General features: G+C 36.9%; 1 protein-coding gene and 1 long non-coding RNA gene across 31 annotated transcripts in view; both read left to right on the top strand.

Moving 5' to 3' along the window:
- LOC145436170 (uncharacterized) overlaps positions 1-24,018 on the top strand; it is a 126,975-nt gene that overhangs the window by 74,465 nt on the left and 28,492 nt on the right. For 29 of the 30 annotated variants that reach the window (XM_080313513.1, XM_080313500.1, XM_080313494.1 and 26 more), the window contains 5 exons: positions 3,094-3,156; positions 5,009-5,071; positions 6,261-6,305; positions 6,880-6,942; positions 8,250-8,312. In XM_080313513.1, the coding sequence (XP_080169639.1) occupies positions 3,094-3,156; positions 5,009-5,071; positions 6,261-6,305; positions 6,880-6,942; positions 8,250-8,312 (297 nt within the window). The remainder of the gene's footprint in view (positions 1-3,093; positions 3,157-5,008; positions 5,072-6,260; positions 6,306-6,879; positions 6,943-8,249; positions 8,313-24,018) is intronic. The other variant, XM_080313486.1, reaches the window with a different exon arrangement.
- On the top strand, positions 10,749-16,078 carry LOC145436149 (uncharacterized). The gene is made up of 2 exons (XR_013914194.1): positions 10,749-14,883; positions 15,886-16,078. It is a non-coding gene; the product is annotated as an uncharacterized LOC145436149 (long non-coding RNA).

The raw sequence follows: 24,018 nt of genomic DNA, 5'->3' as shown, positions 1-24,018 counted from the left end.
ATGCCTCATTTATGAATTCACTGTGGTAATAAATATACATTAGTTATGGATTTAGACGAGTGTCCAATCTTGTAAGAATGGATGAAAATCGAGGGACAAAAATTGAATTAACTTATTGTTGGGAAAGAAAAACACTGGGCAACAATTTTGAACCAGGAATTTGTTGACGTTGCTTTTTCACTTGATTTAGGCTAATTTTAGTATGCTGATTTAAAAAAAGCCGCTGGTTTTCCTTCTGTCACGTCAAGTTTTTGCTCCACGACATATGTCCAAATATGAAAATTTTCACGAATTTAGCCACATTACTTTACCATACCATATAGAAATCCACAATTTTAACATAATATAAGTAGGGTAAGTTTTTGTTGCACTAAAATCGCGAGAAAAGTTGCACTTAATTTTGACAAAAGTTGCAGTAAAAAGTTGAATTTATAATTTTTGTTGAATTAGTAGGGTATAAGATACTGGAAAGGTTCCGTTGTATAATCTAGTTCACGCAGAGCTGTCAAATTTGTTACTTTTCCATTTTACGGACATTCTGCCGAGACCAGCAAAATTCATTTTTCCCCGTTACACAGCCAAAAAATTACGCAATGCGGGAATAAATTTCCCCAAAAAAGCCAAACTGCATAGCGTTGACCCCCTCTTCTGAAGCAAGTAAACTAACACACCCCAACCCCCTAGGTCTGCAAACTTGACGCAAGGCGTTGCAAAAACAACTCACTCTTGGCGACTTTAACAAAATCAATAGCATGAATAATGTGATCCAGTGAAAATGTATTACATATTGTTCGGACACGCTCGTGCTTGGCTGAACTTCTTGCTTGCAAGCCATTGTGTCATAGATAACATGGTGAAATGCAGCTAATACATCATATAGCTCTTTGATATGCAAATCAAAGAGAATAGAACCATTGTAGAAATAGTGTATAGCATGTTTTTAAATCACTCCTTTACGGTTTTACGCAATATTTGATAAAAGTTGCAGAAAAAATTGGTATTAAATATAGAGAAAAGTTGCAAGAAGTTGCACTATAAAATTCCGCCAAACAGCCTGAAACATCATTGTACATAGACTCCGAGTATCTAGGAAGCTGTCGGGATATCTTAATATAGACTCGATAAGACCACCACAAAAATGCCGAATCAGCTATTTAGTGAGTCAATGAATATTTGATATTGAATCTACATTCCGCACATGGTCAAAATTATTTATGTCGCAATTAGAACTAGAAATTAAGGACGTAAAAGCTATATCCCTGAGCCTTGAGTATAACATAACAATGAATGAATTTGAGACTCTGATTATTATTGATTTTATTGTAAATTAGATGTTCAATGTGTGTGCTGAGGTTGCACGGAATCGATCACCGAAACGATTGTTAGAGTTATGGTGTCCATGAGTTACACATAAAATACTGTTACCAAGTGTTCAGGTGTCCAAATAATCCCAATTTCGTTGCATATAAACTGAAACAAAAAATCTTGGAATATTTTGATTAGCTCAACTTGAAAGTAACCACAATATGACTATAACTTTGCAGGAAATAATTTTTTCATCCACGTACTCATTTGTAATGGATAGACACAATGATCAAGTATACGTCTAGTTCTCACCTACCCATTTGATAATGTTTGATGCATTTAAAGAAAATGTGATTATACAGTAATGTCCAGTCCACTTATCCCGCAAAAGTTATGATTTTTATGTCATTACTGCGAGTACGTCAAATGCAATCATAAACATCCTTTCACGACCTGGTCATTTTGATATGTTCGTTTTACTGATTGCCATTGAAAAACGTGCGTCAAAAGAATGCCAAACGAACAAAACAAACAAAAATAATTTTCACAGAAAACGAAAATATCATGATGAATTTATTTAGCGAATATTTGTGACTTCTGCTGTTCGTTTTTAGATACCAGTCAGGAAATGGGAGGCTGCAATTTAAAATGTGTCACCGTAATGTTCGGTTGAAACTCATAGCGTGACACCAATTGCCTAATCATGAATCGATTTATAAATTTTTAGGATAGCGATGTCATTTTTCAGAAGGAGTTTCGATTTCGATCCCAAGCCTCCACTGTGTTCGTCGGTTTCATTGTAGCGCATCAAAGTGCAGAAGATTTCCAGTGTTTATTAATTAAATTTCAAATAAATTATCTAATCGCTCGACGTAGTATTCAACATTTGAGAATTGAGACTATTTGACGCATCCATCGGCTGCTTTAGCTGATCAATTTGCTTGAAAAATACATTTCAGTTAGTTTCGTATATTGTTAATTCGGCACTGACCTGGGACAGCTCCATGGCAATATCAGTATTATGAGGGAAACCCTCAACACGCGTAAGATGCTGCGATGCTTAATAGATTTTGTTGACTACACTCAAAAAATTTGTGGTTGCCTCACTGATCAAATTTATTCCATGTTCGATGTGCTTCTTGAGCTTGTTCAGAATTGGCCTACTTTTATCATTCCGATGCGATTGCTATTTCGGTGGGTTTCCACGAGCTCAAAAAATTTGTAGCACAAATATCCAATTGCCGCTACAAGGAATTGGACCAGTCCGACCTGTAGATTTTTTGGTTGCATCAATCTCATAGATGCCATTTGAATTATAAAATTCCAGCATTTTGAAAAAAAACTGAAATATATGTAAGTGATAATGATGCAAAGTGTCATTTAAAAATGTCTAATTCAGCTGACTGTCCAATTCAGCTGGGTGACCCCTGATGTAGATAATAAAGACTGAAACAGTTTACTAAAAATATTACTAAATACATTGACAGTCATTTAATTATAGCTTATTGTTTACGTCAAAAAACAACACTTTCAAGGGATGAACATCGTATGTCGTGATATACAATTAACTTATATTAGGAAAAGTCCGTTAATACGGCGGCAACGAATGTACCATATACCACGAAGTACCGAAAATTATACTTTCATCGTATACTCGTATTGGGTAATACCAAAAGTCCCACCAATCTTCTTGATGCGTAGGCATGGTCATTTTATAAATGCGAATCATGAAATTATGTTTGCACGATAAATGTATCAAGGTATAACGTTGGACTTGATATTTTTCAGACGATGTTAAACTGGACGAAGTCGAGAATAATATCACGGATCTGAATAACACCCTCAACACGTGTAAGATGATTTAATACTTAAGATATCTTACGTACGACTGATAAGTTTAAAACTGTCACTATTATTTTTAATAAATTTTATGTTCGACGTGTGGGCGAAGGTTGCTGCAAATTCACCTATCAGAGCGATCTTTTGTGAAGTTACCCACGAAGTATTCCTGGAAATTTTATTACCAAGAGTTTAGGTATCCAAATAATCCCAATTATGCTGAATAGATACGGACTAGTAATCAATACATGCTTTTAATTTTCCCAACTTGATCGGATGTCAGTGACTACTACAGATTTGAAATTATATATAAAAATCTTGCCGACTACATTACCTCAAGAAAAAACACGATCATTCCCCTATTTTAGAACTATACTGTTTAATCAAATTTGATGAGACTGAAACGTTCAATGCTTGTATTCGGTAAGACATTCCTCATTTATGAATTCACTGTCGTAATAAATATACATTAGTTATGGATTTAGACGAGTGTCCAATCTTGTAAGAATGGATGAAAATCGAGGGACAAAAATTGAATTAACTTATTGTAAGGAAAGAAAAACACTGGGCAACAATTTTGAACCAGGAATTTGTTGACGTTGCTCTTTCACTTGATTTAGGCTAATTTTAGTATGCTGATTTAAAAAATGCCGCTTGTTTTCCTTCTGTCACGTCAAGTTTTTGCTCCACGACATATGTCAAAATATGAAAATTTTCACGAATTTAGCCACATTACTTTACCATACCATATAGAAATCCACAATTTTAACATAATATAAGTAGGGTAAGTGTTTGTTGCGCTAAAATCGCGAGAAAACTTGCACTTAATTTTGACAAAAGTAACAGTAAAAAGTTGAATTTATAATTTTTGTTGAATTAGTAGGGTATAAGATACTGGAAAGGTTCCGTTGTATAATTTAGTTCACGCAGAGCTGTCAAATTTGTTACTTTTCCATTTTACGGACATTCCGCCGAGACCAGCGAAATTCATTTTTTCCCCGTTACACAGCAAGAAAATTACGCAATGCGGGAATAAATTTCCCCCAAAAAGCCAAACTGCATAGCGTTGACCCCCTCTTCTGAAGCAAGTAAACTAACACACCCCAACCCCCTAGGTCTGCAAACTTGACGCAAGGCGTTGCAAAAAAACTCACTCTTGGCGACTTTAACAAAATCAATAGCATGAATAATGTGATCTAGTGAAAATGTAATTTTAGGCGGTCTCGCCGGGCGTTCGTGAAATGGGAAACTATCTCAAATTCAGACGACAGAATCAATAAAGCGATATATATACATATTGTTCGGACACGCTCGTGCTTGGCTGAACTTCTTGCTTGCAAGCCATTATGTCAGAGATAACATGGTGAAATGCAGCTAATACATCATATAGCACTTTGATATGCAAATCAAAGAGAATAGAACTATAGTAGAAATAGTGTATAGCATGTTTTTAAATCACACCTTTACGGTTTTACGCAATATTTGATGAAAGTTGCAGTAAAAATTGGTATTAAATATAGAGAAAAGTTGCAAGAAGTTGCAATATAAAATTCCGCCAAACAGCTTAAAACATCATTGTACATAGACTCCGAGTATCTAGGAAGCTGTCGGGATATCTTAATATAGACTCGATAAGACCACCACAGAAATGCCGAATCAGCTATTTAGTGAGTCAATGAATATTTGATATTGAATCTACATTCCGCACATGGTCAAAATTATTTATGTCGCAATTAGAACTAGAAATTAAGGACGTAAAAGCAATATCCCTGAGCCTTGAGTATAACATAACATTAACAAGATGAAAGTAGATTTCGACGACACGCCAAACTTCTTCTCGTGAAAGGTAATTGCTTATTTTCAGACCATGATGACGTAATGGTACTACAGACTAACGTTAGTGACCTCAACTCTACGATTTACACGCGTAAGTATTTTTCATCATTTGGCTATTCTTGCAATTTTCAATTTTCATAATGAAATGCGCTGAAGGGATAATGGTAGCGAACTATAATAAACCTTTCAATATTACTTTCCTATTGCCGTTTATTTATTCGAATAACGACATAGGACCTGGTTGTTCAGTTTGGCGAATGTGAATTCCAAAGCTGATAAATTAAATTTAATTCTCTCCTCGGATAATACTGAAAACATATCGTCTGAATAGTTCTGGGAGTAAACAATCGAATGCTCTCCAATGGATGGATTACGCATCGACCCTCGGCTGTATGATGTATATATTGGGGCCTGTTTACATACATGTATTGCATTTTTCTCATTGAGCGACTGCGTGCCGATCTTATCATATCGTAGCTTATCATTGGTTTCAAATCTAACTCGTGTCCTCATCCGTGCCGGTTTCTCTTGATAAGATGAGGCATGCGTACAGTTATCCGGGTGAATAAACTTTGAAACTAAGATTGAAAGTGATGTTAATGTAATTCATTTATTTTGGGACGGGGGGATTTACATATAGCGTCCACACGATTATTGTGATTATTGCGGCATATCAGCTGATAAATTATTGTTTGGATTCTCATGTAAATTACTTGTCACCTTCGCAACGAAATAAAATAGTTGATGAGTTCCCATTGCAGAGTGACGACTCCAGAGAGTAGAGCTCTTCCGAGTATACGTTCGCACATAAAAGCCGATACAGTACAATATATGATATTACCTTTGGTAAATGCCGGCATTTTTCGCCACGTCACGGTATGGTATAGTACATTGTTATAAAAGGAATATTGACCAAGCAGAGCCTTGAATGTAAAACTCTGCCAGTAAATATAAATGCTATGCAATTACGGAAATGCGTCTCAAGCTAGATTCTATATCTTTTGAATATTGTTTAGTATATCGGGGTTATCGATAAACGGGCTAGTCATTGGTTTTCTCGATATCGGCTCAAGAATTCAATATCCACCGGGCTTCAGGCGTTCTCGAAAAATACGAATAAATAAGTAAATTTGACACTACCAAATTTAAAATGTCGAGGCAGGAATTCCTATCTCAGAACATTTTCTGCAGACAATCCTGCCACCTGCTCAATGTTCCTGCACGACTAACCATTTTATTACCGAAGATTTTAGACCAATCAACAATTTGTATTTTTATAGTTGAAGAAAGCTGTACAAGTGAAATGGATCTACGAGAAGATAGGCGTAAGTATATGGTGATATCCAAATACTAGCCTTCAGTCATAAACGATCCTACTTACAAATGTTTTACCAGCTAAATCAGCTACCATGCATATTTGTAGTTCACGCACAATAACCACATTCTGTTAACTCCGAAAAATCAGAATATCTTGAAATACCTCTGCGTAATTGTGATCATCCATGCAAAGATCACGTAATCCTCCACATACACGTGCAGAATTGGACAAACTACTGGATCTTTAAAAATGCTCAACTATAGGATTATCACATTTTGGAAATCTGAAAAGAGGACACTTTTTAAAAAAGTTCAGACTTACAACACTGGAGTAAATTCGGGATAATGGTAAATATTTCTCGACGTTGTGGTTGGTCTCGAAATACCCGCCTGAACGTTACTTCAATACTAATGTCCTATATCCAGTCGAATTTTAACTTCTATTTTACCAAATATTTCCAAAAAGAGGACAAATTCTCCAAAAAGATGACATTTGGGCGTACACCGAGGACACTTTCAAAGAAACTGATGTAGGCTTGTTCAGATTTAAGCTAACGCAATGTCCCAATTCGGTTTATTCAGATAATAAATCGATCAAAGAAGTAGCGACAAATTTCACAAAGATGAATGCTTGGATGAAGAAACGTAAGTTATTTTAAAATATGCGATTTATTTTTGCACGGACGATGAAGAAGATTGTTACTGTAAATTGAAACAAAGATTCATTTCGTGATATCTCTTATATAATATACAAATATATAAATATAGATAAATATATCTTTCGAAGCGAGAACGCATATATTATACATATATGTATATTTTAGTAGGATAAGGGCAAACCTATATGGATTCTGGGAATGTGATTCATAACTGCTGAAAAAAGGGTGGAATGGCCGTTCATTTTGATCAAATACATGACACATAGTCAACGCCAGTTCCATCGTTACAAACGAATCGCTGTATATAGATGTTTTTCGGAGTTGTGGACGAAACGGACATTTGGAATAGCGAGGTCAATCGGGGTAACTTCACAATGTTTGCGACACTTTCTCTATTGGAAGGTGTCAGTATCAGGACATTAGTACCTACATTTGATGTCGCTTGACGCTTGAAAAATAATTCATTTTTTATTTTTCCATGCATTCCCTTTCTACTTATTATGACAGGTATAATTACACTGGGCAATAATTTAGAAAGAAAAATTTGGTGACTTTGATTTTGCACCTAATTTAGGCTCATTTTGGCGTGCAGATTCCAAAATTGCCGCTGGTTTTCTTCTATCACGTCAAGTTTTTGCACTACGGCATTAGCCTAACATATGCCAATTTTCACGAATTTATCCATATCACTGTTCCATACCATATAGAAATGCACACTTTTTTCATATAATAAGTTATATCGAAATTGAATTATAGGGAAAACGAGCATTGGTGCTCGTGCTCTAGCGCCCTCTATCCCATACTTTGAAGGATTGTAATAAAAACAATGGTTGGAAGACGATACACGGGGTTTAGCAGCACTGCTGTAGACTGCTTGCGTTATACGCGTACGGGTTTGTACAGAACTATTCGGAAGTACGATCCGGCTTGCGTACAAAATAGTGATTTTGTAAACAGCAGCTGCCATATAAGGGAACCCTGCAAAAGAAGGTGAAATTCTAACCAATGAGTGCCTAAACAGCGAGTTTTAAAATACAAGACATTTAAAATTGTGACCTTCAAAATCTCGTAAGACAGGGTGTTGCATTGTACCATATGGTATGCTGTCTTTCTGAGCTTTGGCCATAGCGCTTTGCTGATTAACAAACACAATAAACGCCCTGCAATAGGTGGTTTTGTTGGTCGATTGGATTCCATGCACTTCCTCGATAGTCCTTCGATCTAAGGTAACTAAAACTGATGTAAAATTGTTCGGATACAAGTTAGCGCAATGCTACAATCCATCTTATTCAGATAACGACTCGTTGAAAAAAGTGAAGGAAGATTTAAAATACATGAATGCTACAATATATGAACGTAAGTCATTTTTTAATATCTTTTATAAAACCGGCGATAGCCTATATGTTTTATACATTCGTATAACTGTATATTGCGGCAGGACTATAGGGTAGACCTGTTCGAGTTTTGTGAACGTGAAAATATACGGCACAAATTATGTTTATCATTTATCATTTTAGTCACCTTATATCAGGGAACAGTCGTATATTGACACTTTGAAGGAACATTTAGATACGTAATATCGAAAGTCGAAAATATATCACATCAGACTGCTAGGGCAATGATTATTACCATTTCCTTCGTTTATTATTAAATTGACATTATGTCTAATAATTTTCATATTAGTATTGGTTGAAGTGTGGTAATGATGCTCATCAAGTCACACGTGGGCATGAGGCGAGATATCGCAGAGGTATGATTCACGGCTGCCCTTCCTCACGGTGTCTTATAAAAGCCTATAAGTGAGCCGTGCTACATGTCGAAAGCTGCGGAATGGTGCAAATGACCATAGTAGTCGACAAACACCATGAATACCCCATACACCAACACATTAACGTTGTGGGAAACTCGTCAATACAAGTGATTATTGCAGTGGTCGGGAGCCTATTGCTCGTGAGCCATATATGGCTCTTTTGGACAGAATTTATGGCTATAAGCGAAATTTTGAGTTTGGTGGTTAATTTATCAATCTTGTAGCCACTTGTTATTAAATCTTCAGCACGACCGGTATGGTCTTGTGGTAGTATAAAACATATTTTTGAGAGGTTAACACAGGGTATTCAGGGTTAGGGGCTCGGATGCCCTTTTCAAAATCCTCGAATTCAATTTGTGGTTACACCGGCGAGCAATATCACTTCCAAAATCTTGCATTGCACGATACGTTGATTGGTCAAAGAGAGTAGGTAACATTAGGTCGCCTGTATCACAATGATGTTTTCAAATACACATCATCTTTCTGATTTATGGCGTGAAATGAACTGCTGTGGAAGTGACATTCACAATTACAAATTCAAATTACAAACAACGCCATAACTATTCACATTCTTGATTGATAACGTATAGGTTCGTAGTCGCTGCTAAAATGTAGCCGTGTGGCGCAACGTTATGTTACCGCTTAATAATATGAGAATTGAGAAGTCAAATCGCAATCAGTGCGACAATTACATTCGATCAATATGAGTTACTATAAATTCTGCGATAATTGCGATGAATTGCTATCACAGGTAGGGCATGGCCAGGCCGTGCCTCAACAATGCCTTGCGTCTCCTTTCACGCTTTATTTTCGAGCAATAAATAGGCAAGTTGCATGATTTTGGTAGTAAAAATGTTCAAAATCTAGTAGACAGGTGAGGCACTGCATCACTTGCCTCCCCTGACCCCACGTCACTGACGCATCACACATTACAGAGGGTATGTATTCCGCTGTGTAATGACCATGTTTGGCTCCACCTACGTATGTCATCTTACTGCGAAAGCGTGTAAATAGCAGTTTCATACTTTATTTTTGTCTACACTGTAAATTTTGAAGTGTTGCTCAACCCGGAAAATTGAACACGAAACGTGATCCAAAAATTGAACGCCTAGAAGTGTTGCGAAGTGTTCAAATTTAAGGTGTTTACCTAAAAAGTGTTCAGTCTCAAAGTGGCTGGTTGACTAGTCACCGGAACGCAGGGCTCAAAGTAAAATCAGATTTTATTGATTCATGAATAAGTGACGCTTATAATACCCAACCTTGGTGATTAAATACGTGCAAACATTGAAATTTCCAATAGCTGCTGTGACAGGGTTTCATAAATTCAGATCAGCAGTTGAAACCGTTCCCGGAAGAGTCGATGAAATCACGAACATCACAAATGATTAAGAGCAAACTCACTACAAATATCATGCAAATCGCTCAATGATGAAAATTAATGCATAGGGAATTAGGGATAGTGATAACAAAATATCATTTAGTATCCTAAACTTTCGTGACAGGGGCATGGAATCAAATTCATTGGTTACGTCCGTTAGCGGAAAACATGATCAAGACAAATCATTACAACTTATTTAAAACTGATCCAATTACGGCTTGTAAATTTCTAATTTTATTGTAAACAAACAAACAATGAATGTATCAGTATCACTACCACTACCACGATAAACAACCATAAGTATTTTTTCACTCCTAATGAAATTGGGGTTGCTAAAAACATCCTAGGGCTTGCATTAGAAGTATTTATATCAGCTTAATGCCAATCACTTTTGTTTAAATAACAAAGAAATAGTTTCTTTGAGTCCATAAAAATTTTGCAGATTTACAGAAAAAGATTTTGTTGTTATTTACCAGTCTGCTGCAAAATATGAAATATGGAAGTCATTAGGGCAATGGTTCTTAAACATTTTTGAACACGCTCCCATATGATAGCAAAAGATTTCACACACTCCTTGTTGTCGTATAATAGAATTACAAAAAAGCAACCAGAACGCTAGAAATCCCAACGGATAGTTGGATGGCAGTGACGGTAATGGTTGTTGATGAGAGAATATTCAAATATTAAATTCTGACCATACACAGAGAAATAACTACAAGCTGCCATGCATGCATGTGCGAAAAAAGATTTTAGTTGACAGCGGCTTCACGTCGCTTCAAATGCTTTCTCGTGTTTGAGAACCACTCCTTTAGGGTATGACAATCCAATGCGTAGCAGCTCAAATCGTCAAGAATGTTTCTGAATACTCCATTTTCACTGAAGCAGTTTTATATTCTTGCCATCAGCTGCAATCCAGGCTCGGTCAATCTCAGATTCGTGGCGTGCCATGGCGTTTGTTTCTTTTCTACTGGTCGACTCCAAGTTATGCTCCTTGAAAATGTGATTAAATTCCAAAGTTTTGAATATGTCAATGAAAATTCTAAAGTTTATGCAGAAATAAATATAAAGATTTCACACATGCAGGTTACACAAGCTTAGGAAAGGCGCTCGGATACATGTAAAATCCTATCACTGAGAAGGACTAAAATTAGCATAACGACTAATAAAAACATCTTGAATCAGGTCTGCGTTTTTTTCAATTCGGTCATTTTGACATTTACATTGACATTCAGACGCACAGGCAACAATGAGAATGCAGAACTGTAACTCAGAATGACGCTGGTCTATGTAAATTTGTATGGTCCACAAAAAAGAAAGATTACGGTACCTGTTTCGATAAGACATGCGCTTGGGTCTTGGATTATATTCGTTTGTCTCTCAATTTGGCTTTGAGAAGAGGACAGTTGACTTCATCAACCTCGTTTCGCTGAAAATGTAATTGATTGCAAACAAGATCCGACAATAAATGTAGTAGAATTTTTATCCCTATGGGTTCGGTTTTCCATTATTATAATTGACATACGGTAGGCTTTACATATAACTTTGATTCCAAGATTTTATAGCTGCTTTGAATTGAGACGAGAAAATATACCAGACAAAGGACACATTGATTGTCTTTAGTACAAAAACTTTGTGACATCTTATCGAAGGTGTTGAATACTTTTCCTTCATTGCAGTAATTGTAACTGTTCTCAATCTTTCAAAATCCTTCATTCCTGATTAAATTTAACTAACAAAATTAATTGGAATTAGCACGACATGGGAAATGATCACCATTTGATGTTCCAAGTATAGTTCAGTAAGCAGTAGTTTAAATACAAGTTACATGAGCTCTTTACATTCAACAACACCTCTGTTCAATGTACACAGATCAAGCCTCTCTTCAGCTCATATAGCATATATAGATAGTTTTTGAGAAAATTGGGACTGCAAAAACTAGCACATTACATAATCAATGGTGATATATGAAATGAATAAATAGACTTACACAATGACGTGTTTCCATGGGTTCTTGAGGCAAAAGTATGTATCACGAAAGATGACTGCACCGGTACAAAATCCGTTCAGATGACTGCTCACGTCACTATCAACATTGTCTGTTAGCAGAGGCACGGTGGAACCAGGGGGTCTTTTCGAAGAGTCGACATCAGTTGGATGAATTTGAGGATCAATCTCTGAGACTGTTGAAAAGAAAGTACTTGTTTTAAAAATTTGCAATACAAGGGAACTATTCAATATTCGAACAGCTTCTTCGAGGTACAAAACTTCAATATAAAATTGAATAGTATATGCATATTGAAATGAGCCCGAATATTTTCGGCTGAGACTAGTCAGGGGTAATCGTCAGCAACTAGTGGAGAACTCGAAAGAACGTTGTACATCAACAATATTATCACAAAATATGACGTTACCAGCATTCAGTATTTACGCAGATATCAGACTGGATGTATTGTATGTGACAAAAGGGTGTCTTTCATAGAACAATTAATTATTGTAATGGAAAGTTGCATGTGACCTTAACACCAATTTTACTCCAGCCCGAGTACCATATTTTCCTGGATTGTTGATCCTTTTACTATAATTTTACCAGCAAACATTAATAAAAATAACCGAATGCAGCTGAATCAAATTCATTATCTAAGGATATACCAGTTTACTCACGAAACATGGCGATGCTTACCAGTATTTCAAACAACAAATCTATTTCAAAAAGGTGCTAATTGCAATACACACTACCTGCACTTTAGGGCCTTTTTCATATTCTTTCCATCAGTCGCAACCCGCTTGATGAGTCCCTGATTCGTGGCATGCCATGGCGGCTCTTTTTCTGTACTGCTCAAATCCAATTGCTGCTCCTAGAAAATACAAAAAATACCAAAGGAAAATTGTAAATTTTATGCACAAGTAAATATACATATTTCACACAGGCAGGTTACAGAAGCGCAGGAGAGGTGCTCAGCCCCCCTGGTTGAGAACCACTGACCTAGTACATTATAGTTCAGTAAGCAATAGTTAAAGTACAAGTTACACGAGCTCATTACTTTCAACTACATCTCTGTTCAGTGTTCAGAGTATACAGTTCACTGTACACTGTACAGTAGGGCTCTTCAAAGATGACTTTTTTTCTCAAATCGTACTGGCTACTTGATAAAATCGTTAGGTTACCTAATTTAAAGGGGCACTGCGCTCTAAAAATGATGTGGTCTCAAATTGAAGGTAAAATCGAACAAAAATTTTTGGCCGCAGCCATTTCCTTCAGAACGCCACCGTAATGGAGCTGCAATTTATTGAAATTTCTACAAGACCAGCTGCCGCGGCTGCTTAACCCGTTACATGGCACGATATCTCCACCGTCGCAATTGCTCGACGCAATTAGGCACACTCTTAGAAATATTCGTAGATTTACCCAAATTATACCGGTAAATTTGTCCCGTCAGTTATATTAACGGTAAATGCTCGTTAAATTAATATACGGGCACGTCAAAAGTAAATTTACTTGTTTTTAGAGGGTAAAAAAATTACAGATTGAATTCGTAGAAGCAATTTACGGGATAACCAGTATTTCAGATTTACTTTTGGATTTGTAAAAGCAATTTACTGGATAATAAGTATTCCGGATTTACTTTTGCATTCGTAAAAGCGATTTACTGGATAATCATTATTTGCAACATTGCTATTGAACTCACAATTCGATCATTTTACACGCTTACGGTCTTATGGACATATATATATATGATTTTCGTAATTACATCATGTTTCAATCATCAACCAAATTACGACATCGATGGCCGTGCTGATTGATAATCGGTGAATGGTATCCGAACATTTGGGCATTGCAGATACCATCGTTTATATCGCTTTATAAATAGTATCCTTTGAGACATCAAGGTCTAGCAATAGTAGCATGGCAAGCGAATTTGGTATGTTATGTAGTTTTACTGCAGGTATGATATTTTGTGTAATTATCTGTTGGACCAGTTCTGCCACCATTGTAGACTCCTTAACGCATGTATGATGCAAACTATATATCGAAACACTGGAGCTGGTGTTTAGCCGCCATGCTCCTTTGCCATTGAGACGAGAGTAGTAGACGTCCTTTACCTTTTTCCTGCGAATGGCCTTGTGAATTGTTTGATCATGAATTCGTAGCTGCTCGAGCGAACAGTACATTATGACGTCATACATATTCCAGACATAGTGGCGTCAGACGTCAGACATATCTGAGCCTGAGCACGTGCGGCTGAATGTTCCGAGACAGATATTATATCGACGCGATGTTTTCGTATTGGATAATAACAAGATGCGTTGCTGTAAGCATGGAAAACTGAATGAATTCAGTTTTCCATGCTGTAAGATATTGATGGTTTCGAAGCCACAGCTTAACTCTAGCTTTAGAATATTGCAGGTGTTGATAGCAGATATTGTAGGTATAGCAGTATCCGAGCTCAAATCTGGCAAGTTATTCTCAGTCCTGGTTCTGAAGACGTATGTATTTTCGTTACAGTTTAATGGTGAACAGAAGCTATGGCTTATAAGAATGTATTACATTTTCTGACATTGAACTACACGAAAATGGAAGCGTTATGGCATTATGAATCATGACGTCGAATGCTTATGTGATAGAAAGGGATCATTTCGCCTCTCGCTTCTAGCACGATGCCGTGCGAAATACATTGGACGTACGATGCAAAGGAGTATTGCCAGAAAAGTTTGCAATCACGCTGGAAAAGATGATTCAGGTACGAAGTCCTAGGCCAAACTCAACTTGCGTCGCTGGCCAGATTCAAACTTTCAAACCGCTCGCGGGCCAGATCAGTCAAATCATTCCAAAATGTTACGGTACATCAAAACGCCCGACCTTTCTTTTCGCTTGAATAGTTTATTATCAATCCTGTATACATTTTGGTATATTACATAACATTCACGATCATATCATATGGATATATTCTAGCAGCACCTTTACTCGCAAACAACGGAAGTTTGGCAAAAAATCAAAGATTGATCGTTTGAATTCAACCGCTTAAACACTGACTCTAACCACGGAATAAGCTGACATATTTGTATGCTCCCTTTGTTTTAATCGTAAACTGCCGTTAACTCATCGTATGCGCTTTGAGGAACACAAGTGATTTAATTGTAAACCAGACGTTAGAATTTGGCTCATTATTAATCGTCATTCGGGTTTCTCTGTCTGTCTGGGGCCTTTGAGTAGAAGTGATACAGCAGTGCGACCAAATATATTTGAATTGTATTTTTTATAACTATTATATTCTCCATGCGACCTGCATATAACAGTTTTTTTCACTTCACGAATAACTACTTTTTGCCTCATTTCTTCATAAAAATATGAACTCAGTGTGCACTTTTTTGAGTTTTTGGAATTGGATGTCAGTATCACCAACTTGTTCCTGATGACGACTAGAGTAAAACCATAACACCACTGTCGGATAATTATATTACGGTCTATGATCTTGACATTTGTAACCTTGCGGAAGCATTTCTTACAATAATATCTCAACATTTGTTAGAAAATGTGCTGGGTAATACAGGGGTTTTTCAAACTACTCAGAATTGCTTCGCAGGCCGCATGCGGCCTGCTGGCCTTATGTTCGACATCGCTATCCTAGGCCATCATTATTTGAGAAATTGACAAGAATATGAAAAGTCGCAGTATGTCATACTATAGCGTCTCAAAGTTTCCAAATTGTAACGGTGTTGATGACAGCATAATCTTTGTTCAGATTATAGAAGAACCTACAAAAGAGCATGGCCCAAAGTACAGTCCTTCAACTGCTGCTGAAGTTTTGATGAAGCCCTCTTCATTCATGCAGTTGCTGACCGATGATCTCCACAAGAAAGACTGGATTTCCGTCATTATCCACACTTACTTTTTTTTTACGTGTTCCCGCACCAAATAAACCTGATTCAAATTTACTGGTCTCAGGAACGTAAAACTGCTGCAAGGGACCAGACGAGTATATTGATATTACAGCAGATTTCTGTTACCTTAGGTTACGGAAATGTTCCGTAAAATTTCCTACGGTCAGCATATGTAAAATCATATTACGGGGAGAGTTATTTCGAATTTACTGGTCTCATCAGCGTAAAACTGCTGCACTGGACTAGACCAGTAACTTGGTATTACAGCCGTTTTCCGTTACATCAAGTAACGGGAGTATTCCGTAAAAATTTTAACAGTCAGTAGTAGTAAAAATAAATTACGGTCAATAATATTTACGGGAAAATATTTTTCAAATTTACTGGATCAAATTTGGATATTATCCAAAACCACATAAATTTCGCTTCGAAGGAGGTATCCTTTAAAATAAGGTAGAAGTAGTCATTTCCGAGTAAGTAAAACGTTAGTACTCTAGGTCTATTTCTGTTCATTACTCTAGCTATGAAGTTGATGTAAGCCAATATCATAAGGACTTGAGAGTATTTGGTGCATGTAGGCAAAAAAGCTACTTGGGTATTCTCACAAAGTGCGAGTACTATACTTAACAATTCTGAAAGTTAGCGCAGTGGTATGTTCCATTGTCATAATGTCCTACACCTGTGAACCAATCTTCAAGTTGCGCATTCAATTTCAAGCTCGGTAATTCCGTTATTAAAGTTGAGTATGCATAGGTACGTGCTACGCCCCCCGCAAAAGTCGGCATGGAACTGGATTAGTTTTAAAGTTGTTCAATCATGAAATGCGTAACAAAATTTGACATGGTGCATTGTCATAATGTCTTACAACGGTCTAGCGAGTTTCAAGGTTGGGAGTCAATTCTTAACATGGTAATTCCGTTATTAAAGTTGACTATGCATAGGTACGTGCTACGCTACGGAAAAACAGACTTAGCCAAATGTCTGTATAGAACTGCGTTGGTTTTAAAGGTGTTACATCATGAAATGTCTGACGAAATTTGGTATGGTGCATTCTTATTATGTCCTACAACTGCGTACCAACGTTCAAGGTGAGAATTTAATGTTTAGCATACTAATTCTGTTATTAAAATTGACTATGTATTGGTATATGCTGTGTTCACGAAAAACAGATATGCGTAAAAGTCGGTATTCGACTGCGATAGTTTCAAAGGTGTTCCATCATTAGATGTGTGATGAAATCTAACATGGTGCATTGCTATAATGTCCTACAACTACGTATCAAGTTTAGAGTTGGGATTCAATGTTAAGCATGGTAATTCCGTTATTAAAGTTGGCTATGTATGGGTACGTACTATACGCCTCCACAAAACAGATGTACGCAAAATGTCGATGTTCCATTATGAAATGCGTAAGAAAATTTCGTATGCTGCATAATCACAATGTCCTACAACTACGTACCAAGTTTCAAGGTGAGGAGTCACATATTAGCATGGTATTTCTGTTATTAAAGCTGACTATGTATATGTACATGTACACGCTACCGAAAACAGATGTAGGCAAAAGTTGCTATAGAACTGGGTTAGTTTTACAGTTATTCCATCATGAAGTGTAAATGTGTGATGCAATTTGGTATGCTGCATAATCACAATGCCCTGGAGCTCATTTAGATACGTTTTTAATGTAGTTACACATTCTAGTTGTTTTGATGTAAGGAAAAAATCATTCGATAACTCGACCAACTAGTTAACACGCGTTGATGTAACTTTCCTCATTTGTATGCATAGCCTACGCGAAATTGGTTACCGAATTTTTCGATTAGTTTATATTCCGTATTTTATTTAAAACTGAAACTGTTAAGTACTACTTAAAGTGTTATAAAATGTGAAAAAGTGTACAAGTAGAATTATTATTATGTCATGAATAAGTAGTTTACAAATTCATACGATTTTTCTTGTTGCGTTCCGGGGATTTGCATAAGTTTCATCTATATCGTACAATGTGTTTACGCGGTCCAGAATGACTTATGGCGATGAAAAATAGCAAAAATGGTCTATTAAGCATTGAGCACGGTTCAAGAACTATGATATTCCTGTACTTGCACAAGTTACAAACGCGGGATCCTAAATTGGTATATACTACTAAAATACAAACTCGGACGAAATCATGAATGCGTAGGACTTACCTTAAACATATATTGTGTACAAATAACTTTTTACAAGAACTATAAAATTCCACTCCAGGTGCTGCGGCCTATAGCTCAAGCGAACAAGTATTTCGGACTTTGGGAGTCAAATTGTCTTTCTTATGGTAAATTAACATAGGGGTAATTAATCAGAAAATTTTGTAGAGTACCGTAGGCATCGATACATTGAGTGAAATGGGCTTCCTTAAATTAAAACGAGCAGAATAAATCGAAACAATTTGCAGAATACCGTAGGCTTCAAGACATGGCTCAGGCTGAGATCATAGTCTAATAACGAGGGCTTCAAGTGGGATGTTATAGGAAGCAAGAAGAATCGTTGTAAAAGTGTTGAAACCAGGGTATGCTCGTATAACCTTGACGAGTGCTATTCGGTATGGAACAATATCAAAATTAGCATACTGAAAAAGATCTGCTTGACAAAATTTTCATTTCGTTATGTCCATTAGAGTCGTGTTCATGCGACGAATTTGTCCGACTTACTTGCCTGAGTTACAAGCTACATAATAATGAATACTCCGCAATGTAAAATTAGTATACACCATACAAAATCCGGATTGTCAAAGTCTTTAGTGTAGCGGAATGGTGTAGTTTTCTAACTACTTTACAAATTCTTACGGTTTTTCTTGGTGCGTTCCAGGATAAATGCAATTTTTCGCGCTTTTTTATTTTTATTTTTTCATTAAAATTGGAGCTATACTGTATATTATTTATCGCCTATATTTAAATTCGGTGTGGTAATGCGTTGAGGTTGAAGCTAAAACATCCTATTTCATGCGGCCAAGAAGACTAGCACCGCGTAGCCGATTTTAGCATACCGAAAAATATCTACTTTACAAAATTTTCCTTTCTTTATGTCCATTAGAGTCGTGTTCATGCGACGAATTTGTCCGACTTACTTGCATGAATTACAGGCTACATAATACAAGTAGTTAACACGCGTTGATGTAACGTTCCGGTAACACCAACGAATTCTTCGTCGATTGGACATTTCCATTCGAGGGGTTCTTAACCAGGGTCCGTAGACCCCATCGGGGTACGAAGCACCACATCAGGGAGTAAGAGATGCTTTGTAGAATTTGTAGGCCGATATGCTGTGGAATATTTTCTTGGCCAATTTATTCAAATGAAAAATAGTCTTCGCGCTGCGCGCGATTTTGTGTGGGATTTCTGATTTAGATAGGTACCATCAGAAATTGTGTTGAAAATTGTCAAGGGCTACGAGAAATCTTATTGGAAGCACAAGGGGTACGATCACTAAAAAGTTTATGAAGCATTGCTATTACTATGGCTCAATAATGAGTGTAGTATTTAAGTTGTTGATATATCGAAGGCAAAAAAAAATCTTACGCTTATTTAATTTGTGTTTGCCAATGACAGTAACAATAGCCTATACTTACCACGACGATATCAATACCATAGGATTAGGCTACACCGCTCACATGCTCTGATATCAGGTCAATCATCAGTAGATTTTAAAATAGTATACCTGAAGTTGTTGCTCACCATAGGTCCACTAGTTGCAATATCATAACCCGACAGTTTTACGATGTCATAATGCATCCTCTCACATGATGTCTATACCTCGGTAATTAAAAAAAGTCCGGCACAAAAACAATTTTATTCAAATATTTGAAAATGTGTCAATCGGTAATAGCACAATAGTAAATTACATTTCGACGATGTTTGTGGAATGCCTGTCTGCAAGATCCCGTCAAATAAGGCCAATAAATATCCCTATCATTGATGCTGCGGCCCGCGGCGTCATCAAAACTGGGAAATTGGCCCGCGAGCACATTTGAGTTTGAGACCTCTGATGTATGGGTACGTGCTATACGCTCCCGCAAAACAGATGTACGCAAAAAGTCGATGTAGAGCCGCGTTAGTTTTAAAGTTGTTTCATCATGAAATGTGTGATGGGATTTGGTATCGTGCATTTTTGTAATGTCCTATAACCGCGTACCAACTTTCAAGGTGGGAATTCAATGTTTAACACGGTAATTCTGCTACTAAAATTGACTATGTATAGGTATATGCTATGTTCACGCAAAACAGATATGCGTAAAAGTCGGTATTCGACTGCGTTACTTTTAAAGGTGTTCCATCATTAGATGTGTGATGAAATTTAGCATGGTGCATTGCCATAATGCCCTACATCTGCGTATCAATGGTGACATACTAGTATAATGCACATTTCGGAGAGATTAAGTAAAGCAATGATATCGGATAAATCCGTTAAATTAAGGCAGAAGTAGCAATTTACGAAGAAAGTTAGCATTCTAGGCCTATACTTCTGTTTAATACTGAAAATGTCATGAAGTTGAAGCGAACTGAAATCATAAACACTTTAGTATTAGGTTCATATACGCAATAAGCTACTTTAGTATTCTGATGGTTTGGGATAAAATGTAATTTTTCGTGCTTTTTTATTTTTTAATAAAATCAGTATTCATTTTACAGAAACGTTGTGTAAAGGTAAAGTACTTGTACATTTCGGAGTACTCAAGTATAAGTTCTGGTTAGCTAAATTTCGATGTCATAGAAATACCACAAACTGTGCTACTTGCACTTCTTCAGGGTACTCAATTAGGTTTTTAGCTATATGCAACAAATACTTTCGGGTGTTTTTGATATTGGACTGCTCCAACTCCATGATAATTATAGTATTAGGCAGAAATGAACCTACAATACGAACGTTTTACTTACTCGGAAATGACTACTTTTACGTTAATTTATAAAACTCAAGTAAAGCTCACGAAATCCATAGTGTAAACGTCTCTAATGCGCTGAAAAAGGCAGAAAAAGTACTCAATACGCTAAATTGGAATCTAAAAATATTAATTCTCGTAAAACGTAGTGGGTGTGGGATTCGAACCTATGTGAACACTTGTTCATTGGAACTTAAGTCCAACGCCAAAAAGCTATACTTTACAAAATTTTTGGAGTACTGACTTTTTGAGGTAAATTCTGTTACGAGCTTAGTTACTAACTCTGAAAGCCAGCAAAATTTGTGGTATTTGATCAATATGGAAATTAGTGCACTTTGCGTTTAGGTTGTGTTGAAAACATGAGTAACTTAGAACACTTGTTCATTGAAACTTAAATCCAACGCCTTAACCGCTCGCTCAAGCCAGTTCCGTTGCTACGATATCTGGGAAATCTATTAAATTAGGGTAGAAATAACTATTTCCAAGTAAGTTTCACGAAGTCTCGATACGCTATATTTAATCTAGAAATATTAATCCCCATAAAACGTACTGGGTGTGGGGTTCGAAGCCTAGAATAATAAGCGGATCGTGATTGAAAATAGAAGGAGGATCACTGGATTAACGTTTATGGAATACTCCGCAATGTAAAATTAGTATATACTGCACAAAATCCAGAGTGTAAGAGTCTTTACTGCATCGGAATAGTGTAGTTTTCTATCCACTTTACAAATAACCGGATCCGGATATCAACTCTGAATAGTATAGGTTTTGTTAGCTTATTATATGCTCAGTATATTATATGTCGAGAATTGTGGAGCATTTATGCGGGTCTCCGGGGTGCTCTTCATTGAGTGTCCGTGTTGGGCGATAAGTTTAATTCGCAAAATTAGTGTGTTCAAATCAGGCCTGTCGCCAATATAGTGATGTCGCATTAGCCCTAAATACACATAATAGAATATCAAAGAAAAGTATCATCTAACGTATAATGAATGTTATTTATTTCTCGGAAGCAAGTTATTATCAAAACATAGTGGTCAAAATTATCGCAGAGCAACACCGATTTTGCGTAAATTCCGTTATGCGTCTGACTACGTTACTAGGGATTATGTAGTTAGTTAGGAAATTAGGAGTCCTATCTTCCCAATCGGTATGGAACAACATCAAAAGCATCACAAAGCAATATCGACTTTTGCGTGAATTCTGTTATGCGTTTTACTACGGTAGTATGCGCACCTGCTTACAGATGTCCAGACGTGAACTTTCTACTATATTCGCTCCTAACATTATAGCAGCACCCGACGCAGCTTACATTATTACGTTATAAGACGCCGGCGCCGTTTCACTGTCAGTTTAATCACCTTATTCTAGTGACATGAAAAGGACTGAATCGTATGAAATGTGGTCACTTCAAGAATCACGATTTTTCATTAAGTAGTTATGTTTCTAGGCTACTTTTACTTCTATTCCACGGGTTTTCATAGAAATCTGCTTACTTTTATAACTTTATATTTTGTGAAGTAGAGAGTGGTTTAAGGTTATGTTTGTCTAACCTTGGCGAGTGCTATTGTCACACTCGATCACCATCTTCAAATCATGGCTATCTCAATGATGTTGACTAAATTTTCGGCTTCAGAACGTGTTAATTAGACCTAATCGTTTTAACGCCGGGGTTCACGTACAGGCATCGATAGAGTTTGTATAAATAAAGCCCTGCGAATCGCACGCCTACGGCTATAGTTCGTTCGATTATTTTCACCTTGGTATTCGCGTATATGCTACTAAGCTGTTACGACTTTAGAAAATTCTACAAGACTATTCGGAACGCGCACATGCGAGTGATTTGTTTCCGTAGCTCCGAACTTGAGAATCGCTTGCCTGCGTCTAATGAAAATAAGTCGTAAAATGTGGAGGCTGCAGAGACAGTAACTTGTATACATAAAATCAAGTTTAAAAATATGGACGGATGAGTTATCTCTGACCAATAGAGTCATATAACCGCCTATAGTTTAGTGGGGTATTGCTATAATGTATATCCAAACAATCGTTGCAGACTCTGAATGTTACCTAGGTCCTTATCACAAAAAATCATGCATCAGAAGCGTAGGGGTTCATATTATCAAGTCACAGCGCTCAAAGTCGCATTTTATATTAAGTAATTAGTGATGATGTGTAGAATTTTGATATTAATAATATTATCCGGAGAATATAACCTTACATAGACATCATAGTTTTCGCATTTATGTATAATCTGAATAGGAATTTAAATACATAGTCCTAAATACACATAATAGAAAATCTGTCGATTCTAGCCAAGGTAAGTTTTGACGCAGCAATCATAAGTCGTAAAATGTGGAAACTGCAGAAACCGTAACTTGTACACATAAAATCAAGTTTAAAAAATATGGACGGATGATATTAGTCCTAAATACACATAATACAATATCTGAGAAAAGTATCAAGATGCGGCAATCAATGCAGCGATGATATAGCAATGGATGGATGATGTGGCAATAGGTGTGCTATAGGTGCGGCGATGGGTGGATGATGTGGCAATGTAGGCGTGGCAATTAAGGCGACATGGCCTTCTGGGATTGGCGGGGCACAAACGATACCAACTATACTACTCCCCAATCTCAAGATGCAGCTTGATATTTATGAGTTGCATATTTGTTTGTCGAAACGTATGGATTAAATATCGATCCATATTGCACGTGTTCAGAATATGAAGATGCTTCGAATATATCAGAGGTCTCAAACACGCAGCCCGAGAGAGCGTTTTGTGCGCCACGCGACTAATGCTCCTCTGAGCTGCGCACGTTCGCAAATGCGCAGTGCTGACACGGTATCTGAGCACAGAAAATCTAAGTTGCGCACAAAAAATCCGAAGTGATGATCTGTTTTGGTCGTTACGCACTCTTGTCCAAGGGTCTGCGCAGTGAGCTGACGAGTGTGCGCAGACTCGTCAAAATTAGAGGGAACAATGCCCGCGATGGCATTTTGGAATTTCAAGTATTCAGCAATATAATAAAGTGCCAGATATCTTTTTTAGATAAAAAAACTTAAATGTCACGCTGAAACTACTACGAAAA

This window comes from Botryllus schlosseri, chromosome 3, assembly GCF_051294905.1.
Source record: "Botryllus schlosseri isolate E-star chromosome 3, Bs_hap1, whole genome shotgun sequence".
Classification (NCBI taxonomy): domain Eukaryota; kingdom Metazoa; phylum Chordata; class Ascidiacea; order Stolidobranchia; family Styelidae; genus Botryllus; species Botryllus schlosseri.
The sequence above is the reverse complement of the archived record's forward strand: the minus strand, read 5'-3'. Positions and strand labels throughout refer to the sequence as shown.